The 13522-nt window shown below is 40.2% G+C and overlaps 1 protein-coding gene across 1 annotated transcript in view; it reads left to right on the forward strand.

Annotated features, from left to right (window-relative positions):
* Positions 1 to 13522, forward strand: part of ANKH (ANKH inorganic pyrophosphate transport regulator) — a 106462-nt gene that overhangs the window by 78227 nt on the left and 14713 nt on the right. Inside the window, exons 3-8 of the mRNA XM_032219910.1 lie at positions 244 to 362; positions 1532 to 1615; positions 5288 to 5458; positions 6479 to 6613; positions 9750 to 9842; positions 12106 to 12201. Of these exons, the coding sequence (XP_032075801.1) occupies positions 244 to 362; positions 1532 to 1615; positions 5288 to 5458; positions 6479 to 6613; positions 9750 to 9842; positions 12106 to 12201 (698 nt within the window). The remainder of the gene's footprint in view (positions 1 to 243; positions 363 to 1531; positions 1616 to 5287; positions 5459 to 6478; positions 6614 to 9749; positions 9843 to 12105; positions 12202 to 13522) is intronic.

Raw genomic sequence — 13522 nt, forward strand, 5'->3', positions numbered from 1 at the left:
TCAGTTGTAATTCATGGAAGAAAAATGGATGATCCCTCATTTTTGGGTTCTATTGTAATAGGTTTTTACAACCTACTAAGTACTGAAATTTTGTCCAGAGAAACTCAGCATCTCCGATGGAAAAATACTCCTGTTTTTGTCTCTGTCTTAAAATACCGAACTGTTGAACATCGCTGCTATTGCTACTTATTATTGTTACTCAGAAGTATTCCCATTGCTCCTATTATTGTTATTATTCTGCAGCATACAGTGATCTTGGATACTACATCATTAACAAGTTGCATCATGTTGATGATTCCGTGGGAAGTAAAACACGCAAGGCCTTCCTTTATCTTGCAGCTTTTCCTTTCATGGATGCCATGGTAAGTCTGCGGAAGAGATTGCTCTCTTGTTCTCGGAGATCTTTTAAAATAGTGGGTGGGGTTTTTTTTACAGCTTTGGTTTATTAGCAATAGCAGTTAGACTTATATACCGCTTCATAGGGCTTTCAGCCCTCTCTAAGTGGTTTACAGAGTCAGCATATCGCCCTCAACAACAATCCGGGTCCTCATTTCACCCACCTCGGAAGGATGGAAGGCTGAGTCAACCCTGAGCCGGTGAGATTTGAACAGCCGAACTGCAGAACTGCAGTCAGCTGAAGTAGCCTGCAGTGCTGCATTTAACCACTGCACCACCTCGGCTCTACTTTAGGTTCTGTAGTTTGTTCCACGAAATTAACTTTGTTCCATCTTCTGGTCTTTTTTTTTAGTACAAGCCCAGCCTCTTCAAAGATGTCTATAAAGGCCTTGTTTGGTTTTTTAAAAAAACAAAAATAACTGCCTCACTATCTCTCATTTATTTCACAAGTAATTATTACACAAACCCTTGTTTTAATGGGCCTTCCTTGAGTGGGTTTCAGATACGGTGGTCAAGATCTGTCTGTTCACTGTAGATGTCTGCATGTATAAAATTCTGTTTGAATTTAATGGACATTTTGCGTTAACAGGTGCTGTTTATATTCACAGTCCAGTCTGTTGAGGGTTTATTGTAATTTTCAGAAGTTAATTCGCTCCAGTTACTCTGGTCTCATTCCTTGACTGTAATTCAACAACAAATGTCCATCCTCCCCGTCAGTTTAAATAGTTTGCTTATGTCCCAAACAATAATCAAATAATTATACATAACTTGATAGTAATGCTGTATATGCCTGTATCTATAGTTTATTTTGTATGCTTATGGAATCTTTCCCAGATAATTATGGGGGTTAACCTTTGTAATTCCTGACTAGTAATCATGCTAGGCAGGATAAAACTTGTAATCAAACATCTGGTGTTCAAGGCTGAACAATGTTAACTTGCTAGAAAGCATTTTCCCATCTTAATGTACAATAGAATGAGATTCATACCTTTGTGAACAGAGAAAGAAATGATGGCTTTTAGTGTTGGTTCCATTGCACCAGATAGTGTGGTTGTGCAATCTGTGTTCGTTTTACTGGTATTCCAGAATTAAAACTCATCCCGATTGATGATCTGTTTTTCTTCCTTTTTGTTAGGCTTGGACACACGCAGGGATCCTTCTGAAACACAAATACAGCTTTCTGGTTGGATGTGCCTCCATTTCAGATGTCATTGCTCAGGTAAGAGTTTGTTCAAGTTACAACTAGTGCTTCCCAACTAGTTGGGAAGTGTGCAGTTAAATGAATACCATTTCCATGTTTGAAAAAGTATTTGTTAATTTATATGTTTGAACACACATGAATTGATGCTAGACGTTCTGGGCTGCCGTTCCTGGACATTGGCAAGAAGGAGCTAATATTGAAACAAAATGGTTCACCGACAAATACGCGCTCGACAAAAGCGTGCTGACAAAACTGCGGCGAGAAAACCACAAGGTCGAAATCGCACCGACAAATGCGCGCCAACGAAAGCATGACATTAAAAAAGCAATGAAAACAACATAACAACCCTAACTCTAAACCTAACCCTAAACCTAACCCTAAACCTAACCCTAACCCTTACCTTAACCCTAATCGCGCTTTTGTGGGTGCGCTTTTGTCGGCGCTCTTTTGTGGGAGCGCTTTCGACCTCCCGGTTTTCTCGCCGCGGTTTTGTCGGCCCGCTTTTGTCGGGCGCGCATTTGACGGGTCACGAAACAAAATTACTTCTCAGCCTTAAGATCTGTGTCTTCCTCAGTCTAAGGTCCTCTACCAGAGGCCTGGAGGTTTGAGGCCCTGCATGGGACCTTAGCTGTTCCTTTGCCTGCAATCTTCTGGACAGGGAGATTTCTGAGATTTATTGGAGCCACTGTCCCAGTTTAGGAGTCACAGACCTGAGTGCTCCTATCACGAATGGGACCATTTTGGCTCCAGTTCCTCCTTTGGGACTTAGTACTTCTCCAGTTTCTCATAATCCTTCTTCTTGATATTGCTTTACTGGGCGTTGCTACATCTATTGAAGACTAGACACACACACACCACACATTTATACATAACTACACACACAAATATACATAATGTTACTGATCTCTATGTTTATCATCAGCATGTACTATTATACTATAATGTTATAATTACAGCGTTGTTGCTTACTCTTTTTCATTTGTGTCATAATAGCCATTAATGACTCATCTAACTGTTAGATGGTGATAAAATGGATGCTGTTACATATACTTTTGACTGTATTTAAACTAATGCTATAATTCAACCTTTATTTTTCCCCCTACTATTCTCTCAGAGTAATCACACAATAATTTTTGGATCGGAAAGGCAACCCAGAGAGATTTTCTCTGTTAGTTTTCAATCGCCACAGTTTTGTGACAGAAACCTACAAATTACCACATCCTGAATATGATTACCTCAAGATTTCTGTTTTAACAATTGATCTTTAAGTGCACTTCATTTTTGTTCCTTTGCCCAATACTCCAAATTAACAGGTTTTCTTAACAGGTTAAGAAAGATCTTAACGTGATCTTTCAGCTCAGTTAATGCTTTCAATGCATATTAAACAATATATAAAGCTAAGTGGATAGGAATGTAACAGACTGCAGTATATTTGCTTAAATATTCCATTAAATCGTAATCACTCTCATTAAAGACATTAATTCAGTAATTCATTAACTAGCCCACGTGGATGTTAATTTTTTCTTTCTTTGGAGATATGTGGAATGTGTCAAGATTCACATGCATTAGCTGCGAATTGTAAAGTTTTCTCAAGAGAATCATCCAAACCTACTTTATTGGTTATATTTATTTGAAGAGTTGCTCTTTGCAATTAAAATAATTATACTAAATATAAAGAGTATGTCATCAGATGGAAAGGAACGGGACACTGACTATTCTTGTTCCATTCTTTAGCTTTTAAACACAATTGCTAAACTGTGTTCCCCAAACTGTTGCGGAAACAATTAACTCTAGTTTTCATCTGTGTTCTGATTATTTGTATAAATACGTTGTATTTTTATGTCCTGTGAAAATCCTGTGAAATAGGGAGAACATAACCAGAATTATCTTGACTCACATAGATAAGCAGACTACTACAAAATGAACCAAAAATTCAGGTTTAAACTCCTTGTGTAAAAATATGTGCTCTGTTGCAAAATGTACTGCATGTATTTTGGTTTCTGCACAGATCATATAGAACCCATTATGCCTTTTAAATATCAGTATTTTGGAGTCCTAATGAAATCATTAATTCGTTTAATTAAGCAGAACTCTCAGTTCAGCCATTCATCAGCAATATTGAGATAACCTATCTTACAGAAATGTTTGAGTTTGAGTTTATTGATCTTGTATGCCGCCCACTCCCGAAGGACTCCGGGCGGCTTACAATAAACAAGGGAAGGGGATAAATAAGCAAAACAACACTTTAAAATACGCAACATTCACAGTTTCCGTGGGGCTGGATATTTCACAAGCCCCCAGGCCTGCTGGAGCAGCCACGACTTGGTGGCTTTGCGGAAGGCCGGGAGGGTAGTAAGGGTCCGGATCTCCACGGGGAGGTCGTTCCAAAGGGCCGGGGCTGCAACAGAGAAGGCTTTCCCCCGGGAAGTCGCCAGCCGACATTGTCTGGCAGATGGAATCCGGAGGAGACCTAACCTGTGCGATCTAATTGGTCTGAGAGAGGTAATCAGCAGGAGGCGGTCTCTCAGGTACCCAGGTCCGATGCCATGTAGGGCTTTATAGGTAACGACCAGCACCTTGAAGCGGAGACTAATGGGTAGCCAGTGCAGCTCGTGGAGGATAGGTGTGACGTGGGTGTACCTGGGTGCACCCACAATCGCTCACGGGGCTGCGTTCTGGACTAACTGAAGTCTTCGAACACTCTTCAAGGGCAGCCCCATGTAGGAGCAATTTCTCAAATGAATGTGGTAGAGTTTTAGAGTTTTAGAGTTTAGAGTTTTATTGGGATTTATAGGCCGCCCTTTTCCCTGAGGGGACTCAGGGCGGCTTACAACCACAAGGGAAGGGGGTGCAGCGTAAAAAAAAAAAAAAAAAAAAAAAAAAAACCAGAATGTGAACAAAGAAAAAATAGTAAAAACACAACTTTCGTTCAGCAATCAAACACTCGGGCGGGTAAATTAGGAACCTATCCCCAGGCCTGCTGGGAGAGCCAGATCTTGAGGGCTGCGCGGAAGGTCTGGATGGTGGTGAGGGTACGGATCTCAACGGGGAGGTCGTTCCACAGGGTCGGAGCTGCCACAGAAAAGGCTCTCCTCCGTGTGGTCGCCAGTCGGCATTGACTGGCAGATGGGATTCGGAGGAGGCCCAGTCTGTGCGATCTAATTGGTCGATTTAGGGAGGTAATCGGCAGAAGGCGGTCTCTCAAGTACCCAGATCCACTACCATGGAGTGCTTTAAAGGTGGTCATCAGTACCCTGAAGCGCACCCGGAGACCAACAGGTAGCCAGTGCAGCCCGCGGAGGATGGGTGTAACGTGGGCGAACCGCGGTGCGCCCACTATCGCTCGCGCGGCTGCATTCTGGACTAGCTGTAGCCGCCGGATGCACTTCAAGGGCAACCCCATGTAGAGCCCATTGCAGTATTCCAGCCTAGAGATCACAAGGGCTCGAGTGACTGTTGTGAGAGCCTCCCGGTCTAGGTAGGGCCTCCCGGTAGACATGTAAGAGAAATCAATCATTATTTCTTGTCAAGGTGGAAAACCAATATATACCATCTGCATTTAGCCACTTCGGAGATTATAATGAAGCCATATCTCATGTTTGGAAAATGATGCCCCAAGTGACTTAGCCTTGTGACTGTCTTAGCTGTTCCTAACTTAGCTGTCTTCCTCCTCTCTTTTTTTCTGGATAGGTGGTTTTTGTGGCTATTTTGCTACATAGTCACTTGGAATGCCGGGAACCACTTCTCATCCCAATCCTGTCTTTGTACATGGGAGCCCTCGTCCGATGTACCACGTTATGCCTGGGTTATTACAGAAACATTCATGATATCATTCCTGACCATAGCGGGCCAGAGATGGGAGTAAGTTTGGATAAATTAATACGTTACCTGTAGAATTGCATCTAATACATCCATTTGTATTATAGCATTATAATTCAAACTCCGGTAATGCTGCTTTAGATTTTAAAAAAAATTTTTTTATAGAGATTGAGTACTGCAATGTTGATTTTTTAAAAAAAATGTCCAAAACTTTCTAGTATTTCCTGTTAGCTACTAAAGGATGCTTTTTAAAAGATGTTCCTTAAATTTAATTGGTATTTTGCTATTCGATAGGTTTGAAAAATGTAATGAGAAAAATAATCCAATATAAAAAATATATAATAATAGTAAGTAATCAATTGTATTTAGGAAAGTTCCTATAAATATGCCTGTGGGTTTTTGTTGAGTACAAGACTACTACTACTACTACTACTACTACTAGTAGTAGTAGTAGTAGTAGTAGTAGTTATATACTCATAGCTAGGCAATGGCTTCAATGTAACTTATTCTTTTCTAGTTTCAGTAGCATATGTTAGGTCTTGTATATATAAGGCCACTTGATCATTCTTCTCCTAAATATCTCTAAAACCAAAGTATATATATTGTGGTTCTGTTTCCGATAGTTTTTGTCTCATTCTTATTTGTATTGACACTAAGAAACAAATCAGCATCAAGCCAAGGAAATGAGCATAGAACTAAAAGAAATGCAGAACCAGTAGTGAAGTGAAGAAAGTCATTAATCTTCGAAGATGCTTCTTTGCAGAAAAATGTATGAGAAGAACTGTCTTTTAAAATATCACCTTGCATAATTGTAGCTAAAGTACAATACTTTTCTTCAGCAAATCCTTAAACACGGTTTGAATGCCCCAGTACAGTAATATTCCTGTACTTCCATAGGCAAAGTTTTTTAAGAATCTGTAGTTCCTTTTTTATTTATATGCTTATTTAATATTATTTATTGAAACTGTCTGAGCATTTGTAAAATAATTTCTTTAGCTCCTCTAATGAGTGTGCTCTGGCTTTGTGATTTAACAACACTGACTTTTCTCATTTTATCTGCAGGGAGATGCTACGATTAAAAAGATGCTAGGTTTCTGGTGGCCTTTGGCATTAATTTTAGCCACTCAGAGAATCAGTCGGCCCATTGTGAACCTCTTTGTATCCCGTGATCTTGGTGGCAGTTCGGCAGCCACGGAGGTATGAGTCCAATTTGCTTTCATTTTCTAATATTTGTTCCTAATAGCAGATCTATACCGTATATTCTGGGCATATAAGACGACCCCCTACTTTCAGGCACCCACGATCCGGCTGAAGGCCTCCGCGCTGGCGGGCTTTCGTAGTTTGAGCTCAGCGCCTTCCTCCTCCAGACCTCCAGCCAGACCTTACTAAGTCATTCCAGCGCTCATCCATCCGAGGAGCACCAAGGTTATCAATTGAAAAGCTGGTGGCGGCACGGCTTTTTGCTTCGCTGTGTTGCTTTTTCTTTTGTTTTGGTTTTTTGGTATACCTGGCCTATAAGACGACCCCCAATTTTTGAAATAATTTTTGGGGGTTAAAAAGTTGTCTTATACGCCAGAAAATATGGTATTTATGCAGAGAAGAACTATGTTTCTTCCCAGTCCTTTAAAAACGCATCACGCCAAGCTGTTGAAAATATATTAATTTTCCGTTGGTAGCTTACCCATGCTACTGGCTCTGTTGGATTTATTTCCTGCAGTTCCTAGCCAACATGACTTGACTTGGCTTTTCTCGTTTCTGATATTATTAGGATCCCTGAAAGACTTTACAATCAAAATTGTCACCAAGTCTTCTTTTTTATTTAACTAAGTTTGCTCTCTCTAGAGCCGAGGTGGCGCAGTGGTTAAATGCAGCACTGCAGGCTACTTCAGCTGACTGCAGTTCTGCAGTTCGGCTGTTCAGATCTCACCGGCTCAAGGTTGACTCAGCCTTCCATCCTTCCGAGGTGGGTAAAATGAGGACCCGGATTGTTGTTGGGGGCGATATGCTGACTGTAAACCGCTTAGAGAGGGCTGAAAGCCCTATGAAGCGGTATATAAGTCTAACTGCTATTGCTATTGCTATTGCTATTGCAATCTATCTATCTATCATCTATCTATCTATCTATCTATCTATCTATCTATCTATCTATCTATCTATCGGATTGTTGGGGGCAATATGCTGACTCTAAACCGCTTAGAGAGGGCTGAAAGCCCTATGAAGCGGTATATAAGTCTAACTGCTATTGCTATTGCTATTTTTCTGTGTGATTTTGACTCAGGAAAAAATCACTTGACTACTACTTCCTTTTCACTTAATGAAGAGGGATGCACATTTTTTTTTCCAAATTGAAGATTACACTTGGTCTTTGCAGGTGGGCAATGTTCCCAAAAGTTTGTGACCAAAGAAATAGATGGAGATTAAAAAAAAACCTACACTGGATTTTTTTGTTTGTACCTGAAAGAAACTTTATGTATTTTCCCCAATAATTTCAGACTTGAGGCAGTATAGGAGCTGCACCTTTTCTATATATTTCTACAGATATTTTCCACTGTTGCAAATATGGTACCTGATCAGATACTTAGAATTCTGCCCCACTATGAAATCACTCACATTTATAGGATCAGTATAAACGTGCAACCTTTATTCTAGCATGATATTTAATATAATTCTGTTTCATGGAAATGAAGGCCTTTGAGGTTTTATCTAATATACTTGTATACCAAAGTAATGTAAAGAAGTAAAATCTAGAATTAAGACATTCAGCATGTACTTAATTGAACAGTTAATTTTTACTGGGTACAAGTTGTGTAATTAATATTTTAAACCACCCATTTGGACATATTTTCCGTTGTGAAAGCAAAGAATGCCTTTCAACGTTCTCTTGTTGAAATGTGTCCCCATCTTGTCAGCTGATAACTGACTTCATCGCTGTCTATTGTTCATGTGTTCTGATGCTTTCTGTTTCTGAAAACATCGTTGCTAAAAGAGAAAGCACTGGTAGCGCTAACAGTTTGGAAAATCCTGGCACACAAGCAGAGTGTAACTGCAATTCTCACCTTATAAATGCTGCTGGATTTACTTGATGGGTGTTTTGGGCCCAATTCAGGTTTAATGCTTCTGAATTTCTAACCACAGTTAGACTATGAGGCATATGTTGTTGGCTCATATATTACTTCTTCTTTCTTGCATGCAAAACACCTTTTCAAATATTTGAAAAAATAAAATGGTCTATTTAATTCAGAGTACATTTAGGTCCCATGAATTATGATTGAATATCAGAAAAAGCTCCTATTCATAATTGCAAAAATCAATTTGAGTGTGCACTTGTTTAGCTACGAAGGACTTCTCTTCACTGGCTGTATTCAAGCAAAGTTGACAGCTATCAGAGATTTTTTTTTTAGTTTAGATTCCTGTACTGATCAGAGAGTTCAACTTGATGGCGTAAACTGCTCTTTGCAATTCTGTGAAATCCATTTCCCTTTTTCAAACGCAACACTGCAATTGATTAAATAACCATGCTGTGTATAACAATATTTATTTACACTCCTAGAGAAGTGTGCTGCTACTTTGCATAGCATATTTTAATTGGCAAGCCTAAATAGAATTTATTTCTAAGCCATAAGACTATGTTGTTATTGTTTTCTTAAGTGATTTCCCTTAGAACGAAACTGAAAAGATGAAGAGATTTCCTGAAGTCTCCGGAGGGCAAAAAACTATCCTATGAGCAAACTGGAAGTCAATTCCGGATTGCTCGTAGGGTTGATTTTAGCCCTCCGGAGGATGCTCCTGGAGCCTCCAGAGGGCCTCCGGGGGGGGGGGGGAGGCTGTTTTCACCCTCCCCAGGCTCCTATAAAACCTCTGGGGAGGGCGAAAAAAGCATGCAAAAAATGGGGGGGGAGCACCTGTCATGCGCGCTGGGTGGGTGTTGTGCATTGCATTATGGGTGTGGCATGCCCGCGCACGACCCCCCTGCGCTCCCCCCCCGCTTATGGCACACAAGCCAAGAAAGGTTCACCAGCGCTGTGGTCTGCTTTAACTGCTTTTTATTAGAGAAGCCATCGCGTACTCAGCCGTAAATCCTATAATTATGGGATTCACCCATATTAAGCCAACATGAAAGTAATATTATGGCTTAATATAATACGTGAATCCAGGTATTCATTTACTTAGTGCCAGTTGTTGGCATCTACTGTAGTCACGGAGCAGGTGCGTGCTTGGCAGTCTTAAATTACTGCTGCTCTTAACCGTGATGGAAGTATTCAACTATTAGTTAAAGAGCAAGTTGCCTCTGAAGATTTGATCTGTAATCTTCTGTCTTTCCTTCACACTTTAGGCAGTTGCAATTTTGACAGCTACGTATCCAGTGGGACACATGCCATATGGCTGGTTGACAGAGATCCGAGCTGTTTACCCTGCTTTCGACAAGGTGAGCTTGTTTTCTGCGTTGAGAGCAAATCCTTAGTTTTCCTTTCAAGTGCAGTTTGGCCAAGAGGTGTCTCTGTAAGAAATAGGCTTTGTGAGGAGTGAATTTGCAACAACAAAAAAACTAGTCTGATTGCTTTTCCTGATACTGTCACTTATACATGGATCTTGTCCCATCCTGCTCAACAACTCCACCTCTTTTATTCCTTACGAAGAGATTGGAACAATGACCTCCGGGCCCAAAGGTTAATCCTTTGTTTGCTTAAGAAATTGTAAGGTAATTGTTTCTCTGTTGTGTCTCTATGTGTCCACAAAGGATATGGAGCACAGAGGATAAAATGGAATATAAGAAGAGCCTCTGTGCTGGGCAACAAACTTTCTCTTACACTGTACTGTAAAAGAGCTATTGAGGGTATTTTTTTCCCTTGAGTCTCTGACTTACAACTAATAAACTAAGAAAATGATGCCACAAAGATGGGTATACAAATGCGTATGTCCCTGAGCTTCCTTTTATTGATAGCTCCCTTTAAGAATGACATCAGCGCTTCAGCTGTTTTGGGATGAACACTTCTTCTGTTCTAGGATGGAGCTTCTTCTGTTTCAGAAGCTCCATCTGTCTAGCTAGATAGAGGGTGGGTTCAGGGAGAGAGAAATGGTTTTTTTTTTTTTAAATATTTGCATAGGGATATCTGGAATTTCTTTGTTAGGAACAGAACATCAAGTCACTTAGTATGTGTACAAATCATTAGAGTGAATGCAAACCAGATGTTCAGGCCTTCATTTTATTTGGGTTTCTTTTATTGCTAATTAGGGGTAGGATAAATCACAGTGATTTAGATCTTTCGGAGAGAGATGAGAGGATATTTCTCTATGAAAACAACTACTGTTATATAGATCAGATTGGGCTTAATAGATCTCTAGGAATCTGGAAACTTTTGCCTGAAAATTCAGTAGGTACATTATAATAAGGCAGACACCCCTACCATAATAAATAAATAAGAGCTTACTATATTGCGTGTTCAGCATCTGCTATAGCATCTTGCTGCATCAAACTGCAGGGCTGGGTTTGGATAAATTCCCATTAAAGTGTAGGAAATTGGAGAGAAGATGGACAAGCAGAGAAGGTTTAATGCTCTCTGTTCTGACCCCCTCCTCCGTCCAGTAACGAATGCCGAGACAAGCTTAACTGGAATGTACTTTAATAGCAAGACACCAACACCTCGGTGGCTGAAAGCCAAGCAGAACAAACAGATAAGGACTTTAGCAGCAACTCAGACAAACTCAGGCAGCAATAAACACAGATAAGGCTTGGCAGCAATCCAGCCTGCCAAGCTCACAGTAATGTCCTCTGACATTCAATCCTGCGTTGACTTCTGCAAAGAGGGAAGTGTGCACAAGTAGCTTTTTATAGTTTGGAGAGGAGCCTAATGACCACCAGCTGAGTGCAATCACCTCCTGTAATTGCGTAATTGTTCCTGAGCCTCTTCGATGGAGTGCATCCAGGAACAACTCACTACTGGTCTCCGGTTCACTCTCCCTTGTCTCCTCCCCACTGGTCCAAGGCTCAGGTGCCTCCTGGTGGCCAACCAGCCTCTCTGCGCCCTGCTCGGAGTCGGAACCCTGTCCAGGGTCCTCCACTTCCTTCAGAGCCAACTCAGAGGGCTCCTCGCTGTCGGAATCTGGTGGCAGCTCCAACAGCACCTGCTGGGCCACAACAGATCTCTAACCAATTTATACAACAGTGACTGGCATTGAAAAACAACCTCCCATTTCTTATATGTATTCGATTTAGACGTTCAGTGGCAGTAACCAATCAACAGAGAAAAGTCCCACTAAATCAGCGTTATCACTTATGCTGCAATATGTTGGAAGGTACTGCTCTGTGGCTATGTGAAAAGCTTTAATTTATTGAATGGAAGAGATCCAGCTCAGATTCAGAGGCCTGTCTACATATAGGATCCTAATTATGAAATACTGCAAATGCACTGATTAGAAAGAAATGATGTGGATCTATAGAAAACAGCTTTATGAGTTTGTGGCTGCAATCTGCAGTAAGCACTTTGCAAGTCTCCCAAACCCTCTACATGGACATTTTTGCAAAGGGGGCAGGATTTCGGCAGGCCAAAAATACTGTATTCAGTGTATAAGACGCACCCAGATTTTCACCCTCTTTTTTGGGGGGGAAAGGTGCGTCTTATAGTCCGAAGAATACGGTACATTTGCTCTCCTAAGACTAATGGCACTGGTTTTTCTCCCTTTCACCTTAGAACAATCCCAGCAATAAAATGGTGAATTCCAGCAGTACTGTCACAGGAACCCACATCAAGAAGTTCACTTTTGTCTGCATGGCCCTCTCGCTAACGGTAAGGAATCAACTGTCTTATTACTGCTTTTAAAATTAACCCCATTTAAACCACTCTCCTTCCACATTCTGTACCAGGATATACATGGGTATCTATCCACTACTCCACCTCTGTTAGGTATGCAACATTTTATTCTAATCTTCCAGAACTACTAGAAGAATACTAGAAGAATTATCAGGAAACTGGCTGATAGCCTTCCAGGCTGGAAATTCTGTAACCATTATTTTCCAGAACCATTGTCAGTGTCTCCATTGGCAGTAAACACTACATTTTGGAGCATAAGTACCACGTGTAGGATCTGTCCTCTTGCTTTTACTGAATAGGTCAGCACCAAATATTTGTTTGATTGCAATCCCTACATTTGGCCACTATTGTTGTGGTTCTTCATTTTAGACAGTCTGCAGAAAAGAATGCTGCCACTGAGATTATGAATTTGATCCGTTCAGTATATTTGAGAAAGCAAAAAAACAGTAAATCTCTACAAGATACAACGAAATCGTTGAAAATACTTTTTTTTTAATCCAATTGCATTAGATTTCAGATACAATTTCCCTTTTAAATAGATGGAGCCTCTCATATGGAGAATAAAAATTAGTTTCAGAATGTTTACCTTTCTCTATATTGCTAGCAAACTCGATTATTGAATATGGTGAAAGTGATGTTCTGAAATATTTTTTGTGCTATTCGATGTTTTCAGGCCGCTGGATTCTCTTTCGATTGCCACGTTCAGCATTCAGATTTCCAAGAACTGATTGCAAAATGAATCATTCACCCTTTTCTGTAAATTAGAAAGACCTGTATAGCAAGAGATTTATTCAAAGTCAAGCTACCTTGAGTTTATTGTTTTTCACCACAATAAATTTTTATTAGGTTATAAAGTAATATAAAATGCAAAATACAAAAGTAAATAAAAGAGCAGTGATTGTATGTGTTGATTAACAAAACACAAGGATTTTTTCCATCCTGACTTGGAGATGCTTGGAACTGTCCTTGTTTGCAAAGCAGGTGCTTTCTTAGGATGTTGTTCCTCGGAATAGTATTTTTAAATTACAGGTGTAGACATTGGGAATTTGATGTTAAAATCCTTCTAAATTTGTCTTTTCTCCTTCAAATCAGTCACAAGGCAATTTTACTGAGAAAAAAAATAAATAAATATCAGACAAAAGCAAACGGAATCCGAATAAAAGAAACCTGTAATATAATTACAGGAATATAATGTGCACATTGTTATGTCTCCCTAATTTAACTTTAAAGAATTCAGATGGACTTAATATTGGTCTCTGAAATCTTACAAGCAGGAATTGCAATGCAGCCCCTCTTG

The sequence above is a fragment of the Thamnophis elegans genome, chromosome 6, assembly GCF_009769535.1.
Source record: "Thamnophis elegans isolate rThaEle1 chromosome 6, rThaEle1.pri, whole genome shotgun sequence".
Lineage (NCBI taxonomy): Eukaryota > Metazoa > Chordata > Lepidosauria > Squamata > Colubridae > Thamnophis > Thamnophis elegans.